The sequence below is a fragment of the Aplidium turbinatum genome, chromosome 4, assembly GCF_918807975.1.
Source record: "Aplidium turbinatum chromosome 4, kaAplTurb1.1, whole genome shotgun sequence".
In the NCBI taxonomy this organism is placed as follows: Eukaryota; Metazoa; Chordata; class Ascidiacea; order Aplousobranchia; family Polyclinidae; genus Aplidium; species Aplidium turbinatum.
Window position 1 is genome coordinate 36026059 of NC_137475.1, and position 26247 is coordinate 36052305.

The 26247-nt window shown below is 32.9% G+C and overlaps 1 protein-coding gene across 1 annotated transcript; it reads left to right on the forward strand.

The window, feature by feature from the left end:
• Positions 1–1806: 1806 nt before the first annotated feature.
• Positions 1807–26185, forward strand: LOC145768414 (lysosomal protective protein-like). Its single transcript, XM_082579900.1, has 10 exons — positions 1807–1979; positions 2415–2526; positions 2944–3078; positions 3440–3598; positions 4527–4618; positions 19219–19318; positions 19861–20052; positions 23960–24096; positions 24580–24832; positions 25946–26185. The coding sequence occupies exons 1-10, from the start codon at positions 1819–1821 to the stop codon at positions 26027–26029; spliced, it is 1425 nt and encodes a 474-aa protein (XP_082436026.1). The 5' UTR covers positions 1807–1818; the 3' UTR covers positions 26030–26185.
• Positions 26186–26247: the final 62 nt, after the last annotated feature.

Sequence of the window (26247 nt, forward strand, 5' to 3'; positions counted from 1 at the left end):
GGACACAACAAAAAAAACGTTTTGTGTTTTTAAGTTATCATCGACTTCACCAATTAATTGCACCACTTGTGTGATTTTGAAAATAGACCCAAAGGTCAACATGGTCAAGACCAAGATCATGATCAGTGGAAAGGAGTTGCATCGACTAAAAGACCCGATACATTACCCTTGTGCTGTGTGTAGGGCCGGCGTGAGCATAAATTCCATCCAGTGCACTTGCCTCCTCTGAGTTCATAAAAAGTGCATTGATGGCCTATACGCGGAGGACTGAAACCCGACCCAACCTTTAAGTATAAAATATGTACAGAAGAACCTCGGCCCATAAAGAGTAGAACCATCACTGGCATTTTCTTATTTAGGTGACATGCTCAGTGCAGGTGGAGGTACCGATCTCAGCTCAACCACTAGAGTGAAGACAGCCTGGGCTAAAATCAGACAACTAGGCTACTGCCCATACTCACCAACAAACATATCCCCCTTCTCAGTATAAAGGCAGGGTCGACAACAGCTGTGACAGGACTCAGGAGTGTGATGTTGTTTGTGAGAGAATGCTAGGCTGTGACAAAAGAGGTAGGCCTACTTGGTAAACAAAAACGAAATAACAACACAGTGATGCGATGTATCTGCAACATCAGACCGCAAGAGATCCAGTACAGCAGCTCAGACACACCACTTCCACTTGCTAGGCAGGGTTTGCCAAAGGTCGAGGTTCGCTTTAACCGTCTACGCTGGACATGTTGAAAGGAGCAACGGATGGATAAACCATTGCTGAGATGTGCCAGTTTCCAGCACAAAGAAGCCTGGACGCCCCAGGAAGACGTGGAAAAATATTGAAAGGAAGCGGTTACAGATGACCAACACTAAGTCGTGGTGAGTGGAGACTGAGTATGTGCCTTGCCAGACCCCGTCCGACCCCGACTCCGATAAATGAGGCGTAAAACAGGAAAAACAAAAAGAAGTTAAACCGATTTTGTCATATCCAGATTTTTGCATGGAAGTTAAATATTATAGACGAGTAGCCTACTCGTAGTAGAGTAGCCTACTCGGAGTAGGCAATGTTTGCATCAAATTTGAAGTAAAACATCTGAGTGTCTTGCCACAATGCAGCACCATGCTTTCGTTTGACCTTAAAACGACGCTCTCCTGGTGTTTTACAGACGTTCTCTACGCGGCGGAACCGTCAACACTTCAACCATAGATATCTTACATACTTCAACCCTTCAATTTTCAGTCGCATATTTGACGTACGTATGCCTACATGATATGCCGCCTACTTGAAGTAATAGGGAAGGAATGAAAAGCTTCAACAGAAGAAAATGAAGGATGCATAAAAAATATTGGTAATCACTGACTAACTTGTGTAGAAAGGAGCGCTCTACCTGGCTGTCAGCATAAGGTTGAGTACTAACTATAACTAGAACAGCAAGCACATCCAGTATAATTATGTTTCGTCGGCAGCCGATTGTCGCAAGAATTGACAACGGTAGACACCTGTGTTTCGCTCATGAGACTGGGCTCGTCAGTATCGCGCCACCAATTCTCCCAGAGCCTGACGACCACCGCCTTTTTCTTCACCAAACTGTAAAAATTAACTTCAAAAGTAACAGGTGTAGCTTTTTTTGGATTGCTAATCTACATTTTATTAAAGTCTGTGTGGTAATCAAAAAGTCGCAATTTATTTGTTGTAGCCTATTAGTAAATCAAACTTAAAAGTAAACTGTGTATAGTGTTATTTAACCGTAGCCTAAAATTCTTTTTAATACTATTTAAGTAAAAACTAAATCTCAATCTTACTTCAGGCAGGTAATTGGTTTCAAGATGTTGTTAAATGTTTTAGTTGCACTAAAACTGTTAGCTCTTGTACTTTGTGCCCCTTCAGAAGACTTGATTGCAAGCCTACCCGGCATGACAAGTCCGCCATCGTTTAAACAATATTCCGGATATTTGAAAGCATCTCCAAGCAAGCATTTTCATTATTGGTAAAAAAATACGGTATTTTTGTACCCAGGCTTCTGTTATAGGCTACTAGTGTTTGAGGATTAGCTAAGCGGAAACTGCTTGGACTTTGGCGTCAAGACGCTGATGCCAATTTTTAAACTGTAGGTTATAGTGTACGTGTCAGTCAGGATCTTGCCAAAACACAAATGCGTGCTAACGGAATTAATGCATCAAAACGACGACTTCCGACTGTCGTTAGGGTTTTCACTTTTTACATTAACAAGGTAGGCTACTGTATACAAGCTACCTGCTCCGCCATTACCAACAGTTTAGAACTGAAATCGAGCAACTATAAGGTAGAACGCAAGTTAAATCAGGCAACTAAAGTAAATATCATTTTATATTGCACTTTTTGATAGTTATAGACCTATTGCATTTCCTTGTCAGTATTTTGAGCAGTGTTCCATTGAATTCAGGTTTGTGGAATCACAAAATAACCCAAAAAGTGACCCCGTTGTTCTTTGGTTAAACGGTGGACCAGGATGCAGCTCAATGGATGGCCTTCTTTCCGAAAATGGTCCCTTGCTTGTAAGACGAAAAGATACGTAGGCCTACAACTTTATTTTATTTATGATTAGCAGAGAAAACTATAGTTGCTGGACATTACTGTAGCCTATAGGCTGCTGTATTTTAACACTACCAAAGAATGTGTTCTTTTCTCACTGTCAAATCAGTATCGATTTCAATATAGGCTACCCGCTACCGTATTTCTAAGTTGTTAACTAATTTTGATTTCTGTGATTTCTGTCAAATACCTTGTATAAAAATTGTTTTCCAAGCCTACTCTGGTTAGATACATATCCACTTGATCTATTCAAAAATAACATTTTTCAAAGGAACAAAAATAACAATTTTCAAAGTCAATGCATCCAGCGTGAACCTGAGGCAAGATTATCAAAACACGTGTTGCTCTTTGAAGTGGAAAAACGATTTCATTAATTTTAGATTCAGGATGGTGGGACCCTGAGAAGTAATCCCTACAGCTGGAACAAGATAGCCAATGTTATCTATTTGGAGTCTCCTGCTGGAGTTGGATATTCGTATGACGACACAAACGACTTTACAACAAATGATGATTTGGTATCGTTTCGTAAACTTTAACGCATGATAGAATGTTAGGTTTTTGCCAAAAAAACATACTCTGCTGTGTCATACACAGATAATGTGTCCTGACCTGTCAGTTTAGACTCAACAGAGTATTGAAATTGTCTATAGGCTAAGCTTTGTTTTAGGGAAAAAGTTAAGTTCGCATGGTTTGCTTTTGTAACCGCCTGCTGTCCGGTTTTTGTAGCACTAACGAAAAGAGAAAAAGTTAATAGAGCAATTTCTGGAATAAAGTTATTTGTAGGTTAGGCTATACTAAGTAGTCTATTTGTGTGAAAATAATCGTTTAGGATTTCATTTAAACAGTGTACTGTATATGGAGTTTCATTGTTTTTAGGTATCTTTGCACAACTACAATGCTTTGATCGACTTTTTTAAAAAATTTCCTGAATTCGCTAAAAACCCGTTCTTTGTAACTGGTGAGAGTTATGGCGGCGTTTACGTTCCTACTTTGGCTGTGAGGATTCTCCAAGGATCTTTCAAGATGAATTTTATGGTAATCATTTAAAGTTTTATTTTAGAAAATACCGTAACTTAAAGTTTTGAGCAACAACAAAGTAGCCTAATCAGGATCGGAATTGAGATTGATTCCGATCAAGAAGGAACTAGATTTTAATTAGAGCAAGGTGGAATTGAGTCGTAGCAAATTTTAATCGGAAACTTGAGGATCAGATTTTGAATTTTTAAACCAATAACGATTTTTGTAGATGGGATGTGAATCATTGTAAACTAAACCTTTCAATATCAAATTAACTCACGGAAAGTTATAGCGTAGACCTAACCTACATTTAAAACCACTACCCACTTGGCCGGACATTTTAAAGCCGAAAGCAAAGGAATAACATGGCAGTAGCTTACAATTGAGACATTAAACTTTTCGACTTTAGGCCCAAATCTGAGCTAAACAGCACAAGAGTTTTTTTTAATTTAAAACCGTAGGTAGGCCTACTGCCAGTAGATAAACAGCTAGGTTTAGCATATAGCCTACTATCTTACTGATGTGTATAGTCCTGCAGGATTCCTCATGCGCCTACATGTTTCGTAGGCTAAAAGTGATGTAGCCTAAATTAAACTGGTATATTTGGATACACCGGTAGTTCGATTTAGTTTGTTTTTATTTCTGACCATCAAAACGAAAAATTGTAGGCTGCAGTAAGTAGCCTACTGTACGCCAAACATAGCAGAAGCAGAGGTCTAGAAAAAGATTAAAAATAAAACAAATGTACCTATAGCATTTAGCCTATTATTGGGCTCAACGAAACTATTTTAATGCAATTTAATACGATAAGCTGCAGAAGTTGAGCTATGTTACAAATTCCATCATATAATAATTGTAATCGATGAAACAAAACGTCTGCTGCCAATGAAGTTGGCTCACAATAGCCTACTCTATTAATCACCACTCACCAGTCGTTTATTCGTAGGGATTCGCTGTTGGTAATGGATTGAGCAGCGGGTTCAAAAATGACAATTCTGAAATATTTTTTGCTTATTATCACGGACTGTTTGGTAAAACGTGAGTAGTTCAATCAAAAAATTAGTCTAATATTAGGCTACTAGCCTAGGGCTACTGCTTTAACTTTAAAGACAACGGAATTCATTAATATATACGGTAGCCTAAAACAATTTAAATAACTTGATTCGATAAAAATATGCCACGTGTCAATGACCCAATCATTCAAAGTAGTGTATCAGGCCCGTTAGGAGCCCCAAACACGGCTGGCGCTAGAGAGCAGGATATTACGTATTTCCGGTCGGTTTCCGGTTTGATCAAAATTTTATAGGGGATTTTTTAAGGGGAATTTTTTTATGAATAATTATACAGTTTAAACTTGACATTTGAATTAACATATAAATTTAATTTCAAGATAATAATAACTCAAATTTATAATATTATGATGAATAGTTTTGTTAAAAATTATGATAATGTTTAGTTTAAAGTACCTTATCAATACTTAATTAATTCTGCTTGTGATTTAATGTAACTTATTCTTAGCTTAGTTGTTGGTTTGTAGTTCAAACACACGTTTTAATTTTTTTCCATTAAAACAATCTTTTTTTTTCATATAAACATAAGTCTTAAATGTTCCTAAAGTATATTGGAAAATCATAAAGGTTTAATATGCTATATCAACCTATACTGTACATATTAACATTTTCTTGCTGTGGATGTACGAACTCAGCCTGCTTCCTGTTTAATGATATGTTCAGAATAGCCTAGCAAGCAGCTGGTGCAATGCACTCTTAGCCAGTTAACATTATCCAGTTTTTCTTGTGTTGTTAGATTATCAGAGTATGTTAGTAAAGTTTAGATGTAATAATTTGTACTGAAATACGTTAGCAAAGTTTAATATTGACTTGGATATGGAATAATTAAAGCTGAAACATAGCCCCAAGTTGATTTCAATTAGATGTTAAATCTGCTTGTAACGTTTTACAGAGCTTAATTACATTTTTTTTAAAAGCAAGGAAACAACCTATGTTTGCGGTTATTTAACGTTACAGGATACCTTTGTGTCATCGCTTCTGTTTCATGATGCTGCACACTGAATGCTTTAATCGCGTAATCGTTTTAATCTTGTAGGTGTTCATAATTGTCTACAATACAAGTCCTAAATATACCAAAATGTACTTGAAGGTCATAAAGGTTTATTAACGTTATTTATGCTTCTTGCTCAACCAACATAAAAATATCAATCTCACAAAATATTAACTAATGTAGTGTTGTTGATTTAAACTGCAGATCTTTTGGTTTTAGGCATATAGAGCATGACGATTTAAATAACATATGTCAACGTATGTTTGTTTTTCTTCTCGAACAATATGTCGTGCGTGCTGATCGCGTGTAAGTTAGCAAACTGTCTGTATGTATATGCTTTGTATATGTTCTGTATGTGTCTGTATGTTTTGTTAATAAGTAGGATTTAATTAAGTTTATTTTATTAAAGTTTTGTTAATTTTTGTCGGTTTGGGTGTAGCCATGTTTTTTCGTAAAGCTGTTTGCTTGCAGGAATAGAGTTTTCACTATTGATTCTGGTGGATAGGTCTATTGGCTCGATTCCAGATCTTTCCAAATGCTGGGTTTTGTTCTTGGTGAATCTGTTATTTCGGTAATTCAATAAGGTTGCACTGTTTTTTGGCTTGTATGGACTAGTTAATTTCGTTATACTTTGATTCTTTTAATCAGTGGCTTGCTTTTAGTTTATTGTAAAGTAAATGGTCAAAGGGGTGCTTAGTCGCTTATTAGTTAGTTATATATATTATAATCTATGTCTTGTTCAAAAGCTTAATAATAATGCATTTTGGCATCTCCATTTTGGTTAATCTTCGTTTCGGTTTATGTTGGTTTTGGTAAACCTTTATTTCTTTAGGTCTACGTTTCGCTAAAACAGTGATTTTAGGTTATCATTGATAGTAATTTTGATAAATGTAACTAATCTGGAAATTATTTTTGTTGATATAGTATCGCTTAAAGATTGTAAGAATAATGGCTTGGTTAAACCAATGTAACTTTAGGTTTATCATGCAGGAATAAATTTTACATTTTTATTTTAGATGATGCTAATACCAGCTAAACAATCAACATTTCTTTTATACAATGAGAACACCCAAATGAACAGCTATAGAACAAATTGTTGCAACATATACTTCTACAATCGGAGGACTGAAAAAAAATTAACAAACCTAGCACAATCTACATCACAAATTTATAAGACAAGCATGAAAAAATACAAACCTGCAGAATGAGAGCTCAAATTTTGCAACACGTAATGACACCTGCTGATAAAAACACACAAACAAACCTCCAAACACAGATGTCAACGTTACAAATTATGCAACAGAAACTTGTGATATTTTGTTGTAGTTTCTTAAGCTTGTAAAAATAAAATTGCAATTTGTTGAAAATATGTTTGTAAAAGAAAACTTAAGTTTGTGACTTAACATAACTTTTCATGTGTATGTTTTCAGAGGTAAACTTTCAGATTACAATTTGTTAAAATTATTTTTTTATGTTCAGTTTGTAAGTTATGGAACTTATAAGTTTGTAGTTTGTTAAAACTATTCTTTAAGTTGTAAATTATGGAACTTAAACGTTTGTTAAAACTAATTTTCAGTTGTAAATTATGGAACATAAAGTTTGCACCTCGTTAGTTAATGTATTTTTTTTTTGATTTATCAATCATACAAACTGAAAGTTTGTAGTTTGTTAAAAATATTTTTGGTTGTTGGTTTGTGCAATTAAAAGTTTGTAGTTTGTTAAAAGTATTTTTCAGTTTAATAAAAGTTATGTTTGTGATAAATCTTTCGTGTGTATGTTGTTAGAATAAAACTTTTTAGTTTACAATTTGTCAAAACTATTTTTTAGTTTGTAAAACAAAACTTAACTATTTTATTTTTATTTAAAATAATTTTTCGTGTGTATGTTGTTAGAATAAAACTTTTTAGTTTTCGATTTGTCAAAACTACTTTTTAGTTTGTAAAACAGAACTTAACAATTTTTTTTTTTATTTAAAATAATTTTTCGTATGTATGTTATTAGAATAAAACTTTCTGATTTATTAAAATTATTTTTTCAGTTTTGTAAGTTGCAGAACTAACATTTTTAATTTGTTAAAAAAAATTTTCTTGCTAATGTTTTAAAAAGTTTTAGTTTACAGTTTGTTGAAATAATTTTGTTTTTAGTTTAAATTATGGAACTTAAAAGTTTGTAGTTTGTTAAAAGTATTTTTTTTTTAGTTTTTTGGTTTTTGCAATGAAAAATTTATGATTTATTAAAATTATTTTTTTCAGTTTTGTAAGTTACAGAACTAACATTTTCAATTTCTTATAATTTTTATCGTGTCAATGTTTTTAGAGCAAAAACTTTTAGTTTACAGTTTGTTGAAATAATTTTTTATTTTTCTCAAGTATAATAAATCTGCTTATTTATTCTTTATTTTTTAAAGATGAGGTATTTCCAGCAACCATAAGCTTACTTCCAGCAACCTTAAGCGTATTTCCAGCAACTTAAAGCCCACTTATGATTTGCAAACTCTTATATTATTTTTATAATCTTTATCTAATAATCATAAAACACTTTGAATGTGTCACATGAGACTTTTAAATGACAACACTGTTTACTTAGGATTTCACCTCCATTCGGTTCTGAAGGTTTTATTTGGATCCATGATCGATCCCACGCTTACATTTGTAAAAAGGTTTAGTATCTTGTTTATACTATGGTCACAAGTATTTTTTTTTTCACATTTTCAACCCCTGTTATTTTTGTTAAACACACGCATGGTTTTCTTTGTAGATGCTAAAAATTTTATACTGGTAGTTTTATGAAGCATATTACTTAAAGTGATTTATATTGTCTACCTGCTACAATTGAAATTTAATTTCACATTCATTCTTAGCAATTTAGAGATCACTTATGTATATTCTTCCTATTCCATAAGTACAATTCATCTCTAAAGATAATGATTACCTATAACTTACTGTTTTGAAGTAACAACACAATATTTTTTGAATCGTGGTAAATTGTATTGCATAAATCAGTTTTAATGCTATTTTATTAAAAAACGTATTATTGGTAGGCTACATATGCGTTGCATTTTGCAAACTCCAGAACCACTGTACAAGATTGTTTAAGAAACAGAGGAAGTCACGAGGTTGCATTGTTTTGATGAAATGCTTTGACGGGTAAAAATTTTGTAGTATTGACGTAAATTTACCATTCAAGGGTTGGTAGTTTATAAGTTTATAACACAAAATTCACTTTATTTATAACTTAAGATTCACTTTAGTTTCCTTGTTGACTTGCATAAGTAACTAATCAATGTTGTTTTATAAACTTTCATAACAGGTTGCTGTTTCGTTGGGGTTCTTCAGTTTTATATAGCTCAGTGCTTAAACTGTTTTGTAATTATATCTAACCTAATATGTAACCTCTAACAGATATACTAAACTGTTTTATCACATTGAAAGATGTTTTCTAGTAACCCATTGTTTTGCACGTTCTGTATGCCTCTAACTTTATGTAATGATTTTTCCACATCTACTTATAACCTAATTTCAGTGAGGTAGGGTATGTTTAAACCAACAACTTTCTATGAGTATTAATCCACAACTAATTTTTTTCACTTCAACTCATTGCTGAGTGAAAGCACACAAGCAGGTCTTGGAAACGAAAACTATTTTATACCTGTCCTGATACATTGTCTTGTATTGCATCCAAACTACAAAATTTATGTGTTACACTGATTGATTTGTATAAAAACGAACCCATATTTCCTTAAGTCCTATCAACTTCGCCTAACGAAGTGTATCATACAATTTAATCACTTCCCTTAATTGGATGACACCCTCTAAACTGCTAACACCTCCGGTTTGAATAGCTTAGACTCCTGCTATAGCACATAATTTAATGATCACGAGTTTTCACAGTCGAAGTATGGCTTAAACGTCTTTGTGTTATCATAGTCAAAACATTTTTAAATAACATTGCAAGAAACTGTTTTATGTTGTTTAAAACAGACCTTAGGTGGGTCATGCGTGCTGAGTACTGAGTTAAGGTGTTGATCTTAAGAACTAAATTAATGAACTAGCGTCCGCATGGGGTCGAATCCCACATATAGTATTTTGATTTTGGGTTATTTTTTAACGCATAATTCGATTTATTTTGTTTCTTAACATCACTTCAGTTGCTTGTACACACGGTTGTATTTTTTCTCAGTCATAACAAGATTTCTTTTTTACATAAAAACATAGAAATCTAAAAATTTCCAATAAGTCACCTTTTGTTTGCTTAGATTTCAACGTAAATAGATGAAAAATCTCTTTGCCTTTGATCTATTTTACTACTTTCTGACAAACAATCAGGTTTTGGCAACACTTTTGCAACAACTTATTAGGTTTTTACGTGTGTTCTAGCTACAATCTACTTATCATGAGTTTACTTATAATAAAAATGGCGCATAAAAATAAAGAAACTCAAGTTAGAATGGTGTAACCTTCGTGATTTGTGATAAGTTTGTGCCTACAAAATGTCAATTTTCAAACTAAACCAATGTTAAACAAATAATACGATAACATTTTACTTGTTTGTATACAGCAATACCAAAAGTAGTAATTATTTCCAACCATATAACACCACCCATTCGTTTAGAATCGACATAACCCCATTTTTTGACAAGTCTGAACACGATTTATATGAAATTAGTGGTTTATTTTAAATCGATCACAATATCGTTTCAAATTGATTTTGTGGCAACTAAGGTTTTATTTTAGTTTTCGGTAAATGTTTATTTATTTACATGATGTAAAGGTACGATTTTTTTTCATTTCACTGTGTTATTGCTTGGTAAATTTTTGTTAATATCTCAGCCTTTTGTGCAACTTTAAGTGTTTTGTATGATCTAAACAAAAAGCAAGCAATATGATACATTTCATGGTAACTTTTGAACAGGTCTAAACCGGTTTTGATGAAAATATGCTTGAAAACACATGATGATGCTTTATTAAATGACCCACGTATATCAACCACGAACCAAACCAGTTGCAATAATTTTGTTTCACAACATCAAAAAACTTTGTGTTCGTAGATTTTAATAATTGTTTGGTCTGTAATCGACTTTACCGGTTTGTTTACCACCAACTTATGTTTAAACATAAGAAAGTTACTTGAACACTCTACTTGTTACATGGTACCATAGCATTTACGCGTGATGATTACTTTTAACAACTGCAAACCAATAACACCAATTTATTCTACAGATCCATTAAGTAAAGATTTGTTTATCATTATCCGGAACTATTTCTATTGTCTTTTCACCATTTACCATCGAATCAGTTCCTCAGACTTTCTTTTGTCGTATGTTGTGTAATGTTTAATTCTTAAAAATATGTTATTTGAACAATTTTCCGCTTTTATGCTTATCCTCATCTCAAATAGATTGCTTGTGAGGACTGCATATTTTAATTGTTTCCATATTTTAGTAAAAATTTCCATGTTTCATTTAACTCTTTTATCTTGTTCCTACATCTAAATTTATTGTTTGGTTCCTCTTGAACTGTCTTTTGGTCACATGTTCCTGGTGTTTCATCTTTATTACCTTATCTCACTTAGAATACACTGGTTTGCGGTTAGTCTATATAATACTGACGTATACACTTTGTACTAGCTTTTACTTCCAAACAGTAGATTCATCCTCTTTATCTTCACTTAATCTTACAGTACAACTGCTTTAATTTTTTCCAAACACCTCTTCTTTGGTATTTCTCTGATCATATTGGATCAAAACTTAATAAGTTTACCAACTAGTTTTTCTGTCTTTACATATCCATCGTATTTTACCACCACTCGTATGTTTTTTCACAGATATTAATCCAAAGGTAAAGATTTAATTTTGTGTAACATTTTCAAAATAACCTCAAACGATTATTTAAGACATGTATAAAATATCATAAAATTATCTTTCAACCTAAAACAAGAAAAAAAATGTATATCTATGCAATACTTTTCACTAAACACAGATGCAAAATTGTTAAATCACTCAGTTTTGATGATCACTGTCTGTTACACAATAACAATCTATCTTTTGCTTGAGAAAAACGTTTTTTCTTTTAGATAAGTCACACATCTGTACATACCTTTCCACACTGATTGTCTACCAAAGTGGTGCTCCTTCCACAACACTTACTCGAGATGTTTGTGGTGATGTACTTGTATTTAATATGATTAGGTTATGCTAACTGTAAGCTATCAAACAAATTCTAAGACAATGTAAAACTTTCACCAAAACGCATTTGTCAAGAAAAACTAGAATATACTATATAGAAAAATACTTTATATATTATATATAATTTTTATAGGTATAATATGGTATATATATATATATATATATAATAAGAATATAATAGAAAGATATAATTTTATAGGATAATCTAGTTATAATATGTTTTTCTGCAAATACGCTTTGGTGAAAGTTTTACATTGTCTTAGAATTTGTTTGATAGCTTACAGTTAGCATAACCTAATCATATTAAATACAAGTACATCACCACAAACATCTCGAGTAAGTGTTGTGGAAGGAGCACCACTTTGGTAGACAATCAGTGTGGAAAGGTATGTACAGATGTGTGACTTATCTAAAAGAAAAAACGTTTTTCTCAAGCAAAAGATAGATTGTTATTGTGTAACAGACAGTGATCATCAAAACTGAGTGATTTAACAATTTTGCATCTGTGTTTAGTGAAAAGTATTGCATAGATATACATTTTTTTTCTTGTTTTAGGTTGAAAGATAATTTTATGATATTTTATACATGTCTTAAATAATCGTTTGAGGTTATTTTGAAAATGTTACACAAAATTAAATCTTTACCTTTGGATTAATATCTGTGAAAAAACATACGAGTGGTGGTAAAATACGATGGATATGTAAAGACAGAAAAACTAGTTGGTAAACTTATTAAGTTTTGATCCAATATGATCAGAGAAATACCAAAGAAGAGGTGTTTGGAAAAAATTAAAGCAGTTGTACTGTAAGATTAAGTGAAGATAAAGAGGATGAATCTACTGTTTGGAAGTAAAAGCTAGTACAAAGTGTATACGTCAGTATTATATAGACTAACCGCAAACCAGTGTATTCTAAGTGAGATAAGGTAATAAAGATGAAACACCAGGAACATGTGACCAAAAGACAGTTCAAGAGGAACCAAACAATAAATTTAGATGTAGGAACAAGATAAAAGAGTTAAATGAAACATGGAAATTTTTACTAAAATATGGAAACAATTAAAATATGCAGTCCTCACAAGCAATCTATTTGAGATGAGGATAAGCATAAAAGCGGAAAATTGTTCAAATAACATATTTTTAAGAATTAAACATTACACAACATACGACAAAAGAAAGTCTGAGGAACTGATTCGATGGTAAATGGTGAAAAGACAATAGAAATAGTTCCGGATAATGATAAACAAATCTTTACTTAATGGATCTGTAGAATAAATTGGTGTTATTGGTTTGCAGTTGTTAAAAGTAATCATCACGCGTAAATGCTATGGTACCATGTAACAAGTAGAGTGTTCAAGTAACTTTCTTATGTTTAAACATAAGTTGGTGGTAAACAAACCGGTAAAGTCGATTACAGACCAAACAATTATTAAAATCTACGAACACAAAGTTTTTTGATGTTGTGAAACAAAATTATTGCAACTGGTTTGGTTCGTGGTTGATATACGTGGGTCATTTAATAAAGCATCATCATGTGTTTTCAAGCATATTTTCATCAAAACCGGTTTAGACCTGTTCAAAAGTTACCATGAAATGTATCATATTGCTTGCTTTTTGTTTAGATCATACAAAACACTTAAAGTTGCACAAAAGGCTGAGATATTAACAAAAATTTACCAAGCAATAACACAGTGAAATGAAAAAAAATCGTACCTTTACATCATGTAAATAAATAAACATTTACCGAAAACTAAAATAAAACCTTAGTTGCCACAAAATCAATTTGAAACGATATTGTGATCGATTTAAAATAAACCACTAATTTCATATAAATCGTGTTCAGACTTGTCAAAAAATGGGGTTATGTCGATTCTAAACGAATGGGTGGTGTTATATGGTTGGAAATAATTACTACTTTTGGTATTGCTGTATACAAACAAGTAAAATGTTATCGTATTATTTGTTTAACATTGGTTTAGTTTGAAAATTGACATTTTGTAGGCACAAACTTATCACAAATCACGAAGGTTACACCATTCTAACTTGAGTTTCTTTATTTTTATGCGCCATTTTTATTATAAGTAAACTCATGATAAGTAGATTGTAGCTAGAACACACGTAAAAACCTAATAAGTTGTTGCAAAAGTGTTGCCAAAACCTGATTGTTTGTCAGAAAGTAGTAAAATAGATCAAAGGCAAAGAGATTTTTCATCTATTTACGTTGAAATCTAAGCAAACAAAAGGTGACTTATTGGAAATTTTTAGATTTCTATGTTTTTATGTAAAAAAGAAATCTTGTTATGACTGAGAAAAAATACAACCGTGTGTACAAGCAACTGAAGTGATGTTAAGAAACAAAATAAATCGAATTATGCGTTAAAAAATAACCCAAAATCAAAATACTATATGTGGGATTCGACCCCATGCGGACGCTAGTTCATTAATTTAGTTCTTAAGATCAACACCTTAACTTAGTACTCAGCACGCATGACCCACCTAAGGTCTGTTTTAAACAACATAAAACAGTTTCTTGCAATGTTATTTAAAAATGTTTTGACTATGATAACACAAAGACGTTTAAGCCATACTTCGACTGTGAAAACTCGTGATCATTAAATTATGTGCTATAGCAGGAGTCTAAGCTATTCAAACCGGAGGTGTTAGCAGTTTAGAGGGTGTCATCCAATTAAGGGAAGTGATTAAGTTGTATGATACACTTCGTTAGGCGAAGTTGATAGGACTTAAGGAAATATGGGTTCGTTTTTATACAAATCAATCAGTGTAACACATAAATTTTGTAGTTTGGATGCAATACAAGACAATGTATCAGGACAGGTATAAAATAGTTTTCGTTTCCAAGACCTGCTTGTGTGCTTTCACTCAGCAATGAGTTGAAGTGAAAAAAATTAGTTGTGGATTAATACTCATAGAAAGTTGTTGGTTTAAACATACCCTACCTCACTGAAATTAGGTTATAAGTAGATGTGGAAAAATCATTACATAAAGTTAGAGGCATACAGAACGTGCAAAACAATGGGTTACTAGAAAACATCTTTCAATGTGATAAAACAGTTTAGTATATCTGTTAGAGGTTACATATTAGGTTAGATATAATTACAAAACAGTTTAAGCACTGAGCTATATAAAACTGAAGAACCCCAACGAAACAGCAACCTGTTATGAAAGTTTATAAAACAACATTGATTAGTTACTTATGCAAGTCAACAAGGAAACTAAAGTGAATCTTAAGTTATAAATAAAGTGAATTTTGTGTTATAAACTTATAAACTACCAACCCTTGAATGGTAAATTTACGTCAATACTACAAAATTTTTACCCGTCAAAGCATTTCATCAAAACAATGCAACCTCGTGACTTCCTCTGTTTCTTAAACAATCTTGTACAGTGGTTCTGGAGTTTGCAAAATGCAACGCATATGTAGCCTACCAATAATACGTTTTTTAATAAAATAGCATTAAAACTGATTTATGCAATACAATTTACCACGATTCAAAAAATATTGTGTTGTTACTTCAAAACAGTAAGTTATAGGTAATCATTATCTTTAGAGATGAATTGTACTTATGGAATAGGAAGAATATACATAAGTGATCTCTAAATTGCTAAGAATGAATGTGAAATTAAATTTCAATTGTAGCAGGTAGACAATATAAATCACTTTAAGTAATATGCTTCATAAAACTACCAGTATAAAATTTTTAGCATCTACAAAGAAAACCATGCGTGTGTTTAACAAAAATAACAGGGGTTGAAAATGTGAAAAAAAAAATACTTGTGACCATAGTATAAACAAGATACTAAACCTTTTTACAAATGTAAGCGTGGGATCGATCATGGATCCAAATAAAACCTTCAGAACCGAATGGAGGTGAAATCCTAAGTAAACAGTGTTGTCATTTAAAAGTCTCATGTGACACATTCAAAGTGTTTTATGATTATTAGATAAAGATTATAAAAATAATATAAGAGTTTGCAAATCATAAGTGGGCTTTAAGTTGCTGGAAATACGCTTAAGGTTGCTGGAAGTAAGCTTATGGTTGCTGGAAATACCTCATCTTTAAAAAATAAAGAATAAATAAGCAGATTTATTATACTTGAGAAAAATAAAAAATTATTTCAACAAACTGTAAACTAAAAGTTTTTGCTCTAAAAACATTGACACGATAAAAATTATAAGAAATTGAAAATGTTAGTTCTGTAACTTACAAAACTGAAAAAAATAATTTTAATAAATCATAAATTTTTCATTGCAAAAACCAAAAAACTAAAAAAAAAATACTTTTAACAAACTACAAACTTTTAAGTTCCATAATTTAAACTAAAAACAAAATTATTTCAACAAACTGTAAACTAAAACTTTTTAAAACATTAGCAAGAAAATTTTTTTTAACAAATTAAAAATGTTAGTTCTGCAACTTACAAAACTGAAAAAATAATTTTAATAAATCAGAAAGTTTTATTCTAATAACATACATACGAAAAATTATTTTAAATAAAAAAAAAAATTGTTAAGTTCTGTTTTACAAACTAAAAAGTAGTTTTGACAAATCGAAAACTAAAAAGTTTTATTCTAACAACATACACACGAAAAATTATTTTAAATAAAAATAAAATAGTTAAGTTTTGTTTTACAAACTAAAAAATAGTTTTGACAAATTGTAAACTAAAAAGTTTTATTCTAACAACATACACACGAAAGATTTATCACAAACATAACTTTTATTAAACTGAAAAATACTTTTAACAAACTACAAACTTTTAATTGCACAAACCAACAACCAAAAATATTTTTAACAAACTACAAACTTTCAGTTTGTATGATTGATAAATCAAAAAAAAAATACATTAACTAACGAGGTGCAAACTTTATGTTCCATAATTTACAACTGAAAATTAGTTTTAACAAACGTTTAAGTTCCATAATTTACAACTTAAAGAATAGTTTTAACAAACTACAAACTTATAAGTTCCATAACTTACAAACTGAACATAAAAAAATAATTTTAACAAATTGTAATCTGAAAGTTTACCTCTGAAAACATACACATGAAAAGTTATGTTAAGTCACAAACTTAAGTTTTCTTTTACAAACATATTTTCAACAAATTGCAATTTTATTTTTACAAGCTTAAGAAACTACAACAAAATATCACAAGTTTCTGTTGCATAATTTGTAACGTTGACATCTGTGTTTGGAGGTTTGTTTGTGTGTTTTTATCAGCAGGTGTCATTACGTGTTGCAAAATTTGAGCTCTCATTCTGCAGGTTTGTATTTTTTCATGCTTGTCTTATAAATTTGTGATGTAGATTGTGCTAGGTTTGTTAATTTTTTTTCAGTCCTCCGATTGTAGAAGTATATGTTGCAACAATTTGTTCTATAGCTGTTCATTTGGGTGTTCTCATTGTATAAAAGAAATGTTGATTGTTTAGCTGGTATTAGCATCATCTAAAATAAAAATGTAAAATTTATTCCTGCATGATAAACCTAAAGTTACATTGGTTTAACCAAGCCATTATTCTTACAATCTTTAAGCGATACTATATCAACAAAAATAATTTCCAGATTAGTTACATTTATCAAAATTACTATCAATGATAACCTAAAATCACTGTTTTAGCGAAACGTAGACCTAAAGAAATAAAGGTTTACCAAAACCAACATAAACCGAAACGAAGATTAACCAAAATGGAGATGCCAAAATGCATTATTATTAAGCTTTTGAACAAGACATAGATTATAATATATATAACTAACTAATAAGCGACTAAGCACCCCTTTGACCATTTACTTTACAATAAACTAAAAGCAAGCCACTGATTAAAAGAATCAAAGTATAACGAAATTAACTAGTCCATACAAGCCAAAAAACAGTGCAACCTTATTGAATTACCGAAATAACAGATTCACCAAGAACAAAACCCAGCATTTGGAAAGATCTGGAATCGAGCCAATAGACCTATCCACCAGAATCAATAGTGAAAACTCTATTCCTGCAAGCAAACAGCTTTACGAAAAAACATGGCTACACCCAAACCGACAAAAATTAACAAAACTTTAATAAAATAAACTTAATTAAATCCTACTTATTAACAAAACATACAGACACATACAGAACATATACAAAGCATATACATACAGACAGTTTGCTAACTTACACGCGATCAGCACGCACGACATATTGTTCGAGAAGAAAAACAAACATACGTTGACATATGTTATTTAAATCGTCATGCTCTATATGCCTAAAACCAAAAGATCTGCAGTTTAAATCAACAACACTACATTAGTTAATATTTTGTGAGATTGATATTTTTATGTTGGTTGAGCAAGAAGCATAAATAACGTTAATAAACCTTTATGACCTTCAAGTACATTTTGGTATATTTAGGACTTGTATTGTAGACAATTATGAACACCTACAAGATTAAAACGATTACGCGATTAAAGCATTCAGTGTGCAGCATCATGAAACAGAAGCGATGACACAAAGGTATCCTGTAACGTTAAATAACCGCAAACATAGGTTGTTTCCTTGCTTTTAAAAAAAATGTAATTAAGCTCTGTAAAACGTTACAAGCAGATTTAACATCTAATTGAAATCAACTTGGGGCTATGTTTCAGCTTTAATTATTCCATATCCAAGTCAATATTAAACTTTGCTAACGTATTTCAGTACAAATTATTACATCTAAACTTTACTAACATACTCTGATAATCTAACAACACAAGAAAAACTGGATAATGTTAACTGGCTAAGAGTGCATTGCACCAGCTGCTTGCTAGGCTATTCTGAACATATCATTAAACAGGAAGCAGGCTGAGTTCGTACATCCACAGCAAGAAAATGTTAATATGTACAGTATAGGTTGATATAGCATATTAAACCTTTATGATTTTCCAATATACTTTAGGAACATTTAAGACTTATGTTTATATGAAAAAAAAAGATTGTTTTAATGGAAAAAAATTAAAACGTGTGTTTGAACTACAAACCAACAACTAAGCTAAGAATAAGTTACATTAAATCACAAGCAGAATTAATTAAGTATTGATAAGGTACTTTAAACTAAACATTATCATAATTTTTAACAAAACTATTCATCATAATATTATAAATTTGAGTTATTATTATCTTGAAATTAAATTTATATGTTAATTCAAATGTCAAGTTTAAACTGTATAATTATTCATAAAAAAATTCCCCTTAAAAAATCCCCTATAAAATTTTGATCAAACCGGAAACCGACCGGAAATACGTAATATCCTGCTCTCTAGCGCCAGCCGTGTTTGGGGCTCCTAACGGGCCTGATACACTACTATTCAAGTCAAGTAAAGTGTTGACTTATTAACTATTTTTAAAAGATTTATTTTAGACTTAAACAAAACTTGAAGAAACATTGCTGCAATGGAAAGTGGTCAATGCATACATGCAAATTCTTTGTAAAATATGCAACTATAGATTGCTTAACTAACGTAAGTTTATTATATTTATTTAGATTAATATTAGTTTAATTCAATAAAATAGTAATATTTCATGCTGAGTTGTGCCATAATTTGTAAGATAAGCTTATATTATATAAAATTGTATCAATTTATTTTTATTGCCACTAATTAAAGCTTAAGCCTATTGAAGTAGGCTACATACAGCGTTTGCATGTACAAAGTCAGATTGGCAGTCTAACTTAGGCCTAATACGATAATGTAGACTTAAGTGTTGTAATTGGCTTAATAGCATAAGTACGGTAATTATTTCTAGTTGTGGAGAGAAGGAGTGAGATAGAACGTTTGTCTTTCAATAGTAGCTTCCTATTTAAATAGCCTACGTTACAAACATATCAATATAAATAGCCTACGGTAGTTTAGAAGCACCAATAGATTAAAGATTTTTGAATCAAAGTGATCCTTCTTTCTTGTTCTTTCATCGCTTTTCATGACCATTCAAGATTTAATGATAAGTCACCTACTTTTCCTGAGCGAGTTAGCCTACTTGAAAATAATTTTGTTATTGTTTTCAGGTGGCTGAGGCTTTTAGTTACATCTACCACAGTGGATTGAACAGCTATGCTTTATATCTGGACTGTTATGGTGGAAGTAATGGAAGCGCAATTCGGTATCAGCAAGATATGAAGATGCTATTTAAAAATTTAAACCCAATGCTTCGGTCAAAGGCGATTAATAGAAATATAAGTGTAGTCGGCAATGCCCAGGTAAATAAAAATCAATTGGCAACAAAAAGGTTAAACTTAATAACAGACTAAACAAAGTTATGCAATAACTTAGATTGATACAATTTGGGTAGAGAGGTAACTCTTTTAAACCATAAACAGACATAACTAAGCAACAACACTACATTTATGTAGTGTTGTTGCTTAGTTATGTCTGTTTAAACTTAGATTGAGTTTCGCTTTTAGCAGCATGATCGTTGCTTACTTCGCAATGTAGCCTAGATATCAACGACTTGCTTTAGCCTGGTGCTGCGAGTTTGCTAATAGCGAATCGCACTAGCTTGCAGAACGCAGTTCCCTAGTCACGTGCTGTGACGGATGGTGTTGGAAGTCAGTATGGTATGGGTCGTTGTTTTATGCAGCTCTTTTGGTTGGGCTGAGACTGCTGTCTTGAATGCAGTCTGTTGAGCTTCTGTGTTAGGTGTTATTGCTGTGAAATTTTGTTGAATCAGTTGATCAAAATCATGTTAAACTGTGGTTTCAGACTTAGCCTATAGCTACAATATTACTGTTATAGGCTTGTGGCCCATTCAGCTATCCAGTGGCATGGCCAGAAGATTATAATACGTAGCCTACACGTAACGTCATGAGAATTGGGTCAATAAAAATGTTGTTACAGATTGAATCATAGTGACGTTGCAATAGGAGAAGTGAGATTAGTACGCTAAACCCAATATTGTTAGCCTTTAGGCTATTGCAACCACGTGCAAACACTAAAAGTGTGGACTAGGCCATTGGTTCTCAACCTTTTTTGTCCCATGGACCATTTTTTAAGAAAAAAATTCCATGGACCACTTTGTTTTGCTGACACCCCAAGAAGGTCATTTGCAGTGATGTACGCGCATACAAAAAATATTGACGCCGTCAGCGTAAACGCAAACGTTCGAAAAACCATACGCCGTATGCGTCAACGTAACTTGTAAAAAAAGTTGGCGGCGTCAGCGTCAGCGCATACACTAGCGTAAACTAATTTTGTTTGCTAGGTGCCAAACATTCACACGGTATAAACCTAGGCCTACCATATTTTCATCGCTTAAAAAGAGGACACGTTTCGCCAGCGGGTAAAATAGTCTACAAGTAGAATGTTACGTATGAAGAATTTTTTACATCTTTTTGGATAAATAGACGCATGCAGCAAAAAAACAGACACAAAAAACCAAACAAATTTGTTTTATGCCAGCCGATTTGTTGCGACAAAATAAAAATATGATGTGATAACGTACCGTAATAAAAATGTGACAAATCAGGCAGTAGGCCTATCTGCAGGTAGCCATGTCTTAACTTTTTTCAGAAAAAAAGCATCAGCTTTAACGAAATCATAAAATTACTTGCTTGAAATATAATTGAAGTTGTATAGGCCTACAGCTGTTAATGAGATGCTAAGGACAAACAACTAAAAGGCTGGTACCTTCCTTGTAGCCTACTGTTGTAACTGCATCATAGATTAAATTCATTCTACATTTGCACCCACATAAGTTGTAAGCATCCACGTCACGATTTGTTTTAAAAATAAATATTTATGTTATGCACAGTGCACATTGGATACTTTTTTGATTTGCTTCACTTGACAAGTTAGCCAAACTATTAGCCTGTGTCGGTAATCAGCAACGGCTACAGGCGCTGAATCAATACAAAATAGATCTGGGTAATACAATAATTCATTGTAAAAGTGTGAAAAGCTTAAAATGTAAATATGTCACACTCTTTTGCAAGTTTTTGCGTTTTTTAATGATTTATTTCTTTGTGATTTAGCCTAGGCTACTCCATTTTTTTTATTTTTTTTCTATTTTATCCCAATTTTTAATTTTCGTAAATTTGTTGATCAGATCTCCTCAAATGAGGACATTTCCTCACAATTGTTGCATTGGATTTGCAGTTCCACTCGCACTCATGACTGACCACTATTTGGCTACTTTGCCAAAGACAATCGCAAAGCAATGTAGTATGTTTTAATGAACGTTTAAGATTGTTTAGAATCGCAGGTCAAATAGCACGTCAATGTTTTTTTGAAAATTTGTTTTGAAAATCAACATGTTGCATTGGTACAGAAATGATTGGAAATTGCGAAAAAGTCACGTAACAATGAAATCCTGTTGAAAATATGAGCAAGAAAACTAAAAATGTAAAAAAAGAGGACATTTGAGAATTTTTGGGTGTCCTCGGAGGACAATTTATTCTTCTTCAAAAAAGAGGACAAATCCTCTTAAAAGAGGACATATGGTAGCCCTATATAAACCACTTGAAACAAACAAGTTTTATTTTGAATTTCCACGAAGATACACAAGCATCTGAAGTGTTCATCTGACATTTTGCTGTGTTTTGGTTTCAATATGTCTTTGCCCATTGAAAACATTCTTTCAACTGCAGCGCTGGAAGGTATTGGCGTGTTGTAGCGAAAAAAATACATTAAAAATTATGCGTTGACGCTATGCGCTAAAAAACGCGAAAACTTTACGGCGTAGCCTCAAGCGCAAGCTCTCCAAAAAAATGTGGCCGCAAGCGTTAGCATAAACAAAAAGTCTACGCCGCAAGTATGCGGCGTATACGTACATCTCTGGCCATTTGTGGAAACTTTATTGCGTATAGGTCAGTGACCTCTCGTGTCAGTTCTCTGATACTTAAGCAGTATCTTCTAATTTGTAGAATACACTCAACTAAACTATACTTACCCAATTTAAACAGCGATAAGCTGAATGGGAATTTGAAAGAATCAAAACTCGCAAGATTAAATAAGCAATGAAAAGTTTAGGTGTTGAAAAGAAACGATAGTAGCAAAAGGTCTGGGGGTTTGACCCTTGATAATTTTGACAAAATAAGCTTTGTTTTGTTTACTTTTTATGTATTTTAAACCCAATAATAATGTGCTTTTTTGTCAAGACGCACACCTTGCAGTTGACCGAATTCATCAAATAAATATTGGATTTCTCTAGAGGCTGAGTGACAAGTTTTACTTTGAAATTGAATTTACGTTTTTAATGTTTTTTCTTTTACGGCCACTAAAAGATTTCAGAAAATTATTTGTTGACGGTTTTTCACTGCCGAAATTATGCATTCTCAATGCCACCTGTCGGGTTAATAAGATAGGATGGAGTGAGTGCAAAATTTCTGCAAAAAAGCAGAAAATTTAGGCTAAATGTCTTGTACGGATTTTGGGAGGAATACGTGACTACATGCCTCTCTATATGCTGCTATAGGTGGAGAGTGGGATATATAGTTTACATATTTTGCAACAATAAAAGATCATGTGCATGCTTTGTACGTTCAATGCAACAACTTGCAAATCTAGTGATGTATTAGTTTGATATTTCTGATACAAAAATTCAAACCCGATTTTGACGAACTTGTTCAGTTTTAATCTGATAATTTCTTTGCTGTTGATGTCCATTCCTTAAACCAATAAAAATATCTTTGGACCACTAAACATTCCAGATGGACCACTAGTGGTCCACCTGGACCACGTTGAGAATCACTGGACTAGGCTGACTGTCTGATAAGATTAAGGTGTAACCCACAACTAACCTACTGCAGAAAGTGTGATGATAGATAAAAGGTGTAACTCACAACTTGTCTTTCTTCACACTTTTAGAAGTAGGTTTATTATGTTATCATTGGTAACCTACATGCCGAAACATTGTGCCACTATCTGCACTCACTGCAGTTATATAGCGTATTGTATATCACCAATCTTCAACGTCGTGTAAGCCTCTGGGCCGAGGGTCTATCCTTTTACCACCCCAGATTCACGATGTTTCCGGACTACACTGGAAGGCTACTAGAGAGCAGCCAGTCATATCGTCAACTTAATGCCACATGTAGTGGTAAAACACAGGAAATATGGAATAATATCAGTAGAAGCAGAAAATATCAATAATTAAAAATAACTTTTTAGCTGAGAAACAAAGTGCAACGACAAGGTGCTAATTTACCATGCATTGATTCTTCTGCTGTCATTAAATGGCTTAACAGAGCTGATGTTAGAAAAGCACTACATATTCCGTCTCAGTTACCTGCTTGGACAATTTGCAAGTAAGTAGGCTAGTAGGCCCAAGCAATAGTCCTAACATACGTCGGTCTACGGTTTGTCAAATGATCATCAATTTATTGTCGGCCTGGCTTGGTCGTCTACACTTTTGTGTCATTTTTTGCTAGTTTGTGGGTATGTTGATCCTCGGATTGGGAAAGGTTTTTCGAAAACTTAACTGGACAGTTTTGCATAGGCCTACTCAGGGCCGGATTTAGCTGATGGGGGGCCCGGGGCACTTTTAGATCGGGGGGCCCCGTGCAAAAAACACCTTTGCGTCTACAGTAGTATTAATCCAGCACTGCACAGCGTTTTTTAGAAATTTCAAAGGCTTAAAGAAACGAAAAAATAATAATACAAAGTCACATTTTTTCCTCGTCGGGAGCCCTTCAAAAGAGGGTCCCGGGGCACCTGCACCCTCTGCCCCCATCCAGGCCTGGGCCTATTTGCAAGCATAAATCAAGGATTTTGGCTATCTTATATTTCAGTATGTCATTCAAGTACACTACCATATACAACGACATGACAACACAATACAAAGAAGTCTTGAAAACTCCCCACGTGCGTATTCTGGTTTACAACGGTGACGTCGACATGGTTTGTAATTTCCTTGGTGATGAGTGGTTCGTTGACGATTTGAATCTTCCAATCACAACCAAACGAGCTCCTTGGTATGTTATGAATCAAGTCGCAGGATTTGCGAAAACTCTGGACAAACGACTGACTTACACTACAATCAGGGTGAGCGTTATAGGTCTATGAATTGAAGATACTTTTCTATACAGTAAACGCTCGTGTTGATTGTCTTTTAGTGGTAAAACATCGAACATGATCACAGATTTGCAATGAAAAACATAAGCGGTACGGAAAAAAAGAGTGACCTATGGTTTATGAAAACGAAAAAATAAAAAGAGAGGCTAACATTTAAGAAAGTGGTATTTTTATGCTTTTCGTAAAAGACACTATTTTATCTTTGCTGTCTACATGCTTTTCATTGTTAAATCTATGACCACGTTCGAATTCGATATTCTGCCGTCTTTAGCACATTCAGCTGGAATGGGCAATGTAGACGAAGCGATTAAGCTATTTACCCATTCTGCGTCTTTGACTGCATTAGGCTAGTGGTCAGGAATCGATTTTCCCTTCAGGCACACTTGAAAACTTTTGACGGCACACCTGAAGTAAAACACATCACTCGAAATAAGGCACATGAACTATTGCAAACGCATTTTCTGATGTGTAGCCTTGGCCGTGCTAAATTCACTTACCTGTAAGCTTTAAATCTACATCAGGCACGTCTTCAGCTTTTATAGATTCGCCACCTTTTCCTTTGTTTCCTTGCTCTATTTTATCACCATCCTAGTGTTGCATTGCGACAAGAAAAATAAAACTAAATGAAGGGCCAACTCAACGGAATTTTTTGTTCTAGGACATTGCCATTTGACCAGGAATTCTTTGCTTAACCTTAAAGCCTATGACAAAACAGCATATTAACAGAAATTAATCTGATTTGAATTAACACCTAAATACACGTAGTTGGCCTTACACTTAATCATTCATTCTAAAGAAGCCTATTCCATTCTTTTGGTTACTTCGGCAGAACCAGATAACAATTGGATGCGTGTTTGTTCATGACATCGCATCCGATAACATAAAAAGTAATATTCCACACTGCAGTAGGCTATTTAGGACATGATGGTCGAGTATGCTATGCTCTCCGAACGTTTTCGACGCTAGTAGCATGTAGTAATTTTAAATTAAATTCAATGAAAGTTCAATTGAATACTTTAACAGAGAAGGTTTTCCTTAATTAAATGACCCCATTAAATTACTTTTATTTATGTTTACTTTCAGGGTGCTGGACATATGGTTCCCCAATGGGCTCCTGCATACGCCTTCGCAATGTTCGAGAAATTCATCAACAATAAACCATTTTAGTGCAATCAATGAGCCATATCCACCATGTTTTGAGCACACTGTAAAGTGAAACAACGTTTTTTCGCTTCTACCTTTTTATAGATCATTGCTGTTATGAAGAGTATTTTTCGCGTTGTTTGAACTGACTCGTGTGAGAATAAATTCCTTTGCATTCTAGTCTCGAGGTAACCTTAACTCGATAGATACTAAGGTAGGCTACTCACGCGTCGGCCACAGTG

Bases quoted from the DNA above. Each gene is read 5' to 3' on its own strand.
- LOC145768414 (XM_082579900.1), top strand. From the start codon at position 1,819: ATGTTGTTAAATGTTTTAGTTGCACTAAAACTGTTAGCTCTTGTACTT. The intron at 19,319-19,860 runs GTAAGTTTATTA...TATTGTTTTCAG, and splicing joins CTATAGATTGCTTAACTAAC to GTGGCTGAGGCTTTTAGTTA. The intron at 24,097-24,579 runs GTAAGTAGGCTA...CTTATATTTCAG, and splicing joins CCTGCTTGGACAATTTGCAA to TATGTCATTCAAGTACACTA.